The 1,438-nt window shown below is 53.8% G+C and overlaps 1 protein-coding gene across 1 annotated transcript; it reads right to left on the reverse strand.

The window, feature by feature from the left end:
- Window positions 1–493: 493 nt before the first annotated feature.
- Window positions 494–1,333, reverse strand: TEOVI_000049900 (cyclin-like F-box protein; the record flags this gene model as incomplete). Its single annotated transcript, XM_067223326.1, has 1 exon — window positions 494–1,333. One exon carries the CDS (start codon window positions 1,331–1,333, stop codon window positions 494–496), a length of 840 nt encoding a protein of 279 aa, XP_067079427.1.
- Between the last annotated feature and the right edge of the window lie 105 nt (window positions 1,334–1,438).

A 1,438-nucleotide genomic window follows, 5' to 3' on the forward strand; every position in this document is an offset into this window, starting at 1 on the left:
TGAGGGTGAGGAAGGTGTAGTTCCAATTAGCCGTCTCTTCCCTGCAATTAGCAGGGAACAGGAGTCTTGCACAAGTTATGTCAATGGGAGGCCCGTGACGGTCTATGTGCCGTACCGGGGGAAGCTGTTACATACGGAGGAAGTTGTATATATGTTTTTTCCATGGTCATATAATTGAATCGGTATATATAAATAGTGGGGATTGATAGAAAGCGTATATGTGTATAAGTGTAAATGAGTATATGTGGTAATTTGTATAGGGAAGGATTGCCCCCTCCTCCTTACAGCACTCGGTCCAGAGACCCCCAAGACATCCTTAATGCAAGCGAGCAAAGTGCAAACGGCAAAGAAAGGGAGTGGAAAATGAAAAAAAAAAACATAACGTAATAATAAAAAAAAGGGAGGGAAGAAACTACAGTCCAACCAGTGGGGACACGCCGTCCACAGCATCACCACACAGACTCGATGGAGTGCTCACCACTCAGTTGGACCGCTAAGATGCCGCTAGTACGCACAGTGGGCCGTACACGTACGGGTCGTGCCGGAACCGCCTAGGGCCTGTCCATATAGTGCTTGTGTACACGTTGTGTGGCACAGTGCGTGTTGTCGTCTCGGGACACGCAATAAATCTGTCACCGCCTACCCCAGAGCCAAGGCGTGCTCCCGGGTGGAATCCCCACATTTCATGATGAAGAGAAGTTGAGGAATTGCTGCAAAACCGAAGTTCCCTGGCACGCTGAGTGGCTGAAGCATCCGCCGCAACCAACCATGGGCGGCGCCTTGCTTGCAAACGCTCAGGTGTGGACTCACCCGACTGCAGAGCCTCCCCTGACCTGCGCCTTCCGTGTGTTGAGTCGCCTTGCAAATGATTGCTGGTCGTCCACGCCTCGGACGGCCGCTCCTGCTGCTGCAGGCCCTCATCCTGTGGAGACCCAACTCGTACCAATGGTTCCACAGAGTCGGGCATCTGCTGGGCCGCCGCGACGGGTGCCTGCTGCTCCGTAACACCGCGATGTTGTGGATGGGGACGCACACATTGTTCCAACCCCTTCTCCACTTTGGCACTCGACTTCCTGGGGGCTTCCACAACCATCGGCTGTCGTGGCAAGTGACTTGGACGAACTGCGGAAGCGACTGCACACTCCGCGTGCTCATTCAACCACTCTCGGCAGTTAGGGGGAGCGAACAGGTATACCTCCTCACCATTAGAATTTATGTCAAGGAAGATACGCCCACTGAGTCGTAACAGTCGCTCCGCATCCAATTGTGACAGGGCGAACACCCACGCGCAGCCTTTGCCACGACCGTTAACTGGGTTCGTGTGAGCCTCCATGTGAGCAATCACAAGGTCAGGTGCAATGAAACGCAGCAGACGCCGTAGAGCTGAGGGGTGTGGGTCCCGTCGTTGCTGGCCAAAAAACAGACGGATGGGTTTCAC

This window comes from Trypanosoma equiperdum (genome assembly GCF_001457755.1).
Source record: "Trypanosoma equiperdum strain OVI genome assembly, contig: ctg_183, whole genome shotgun sequence".
NCBI lineage: Eukaryota > Euglenozoa > Kinetoplastea > Trypanosomatida > Trypanosomatidae > Trypanosoma > Trypanosoma equiperdum.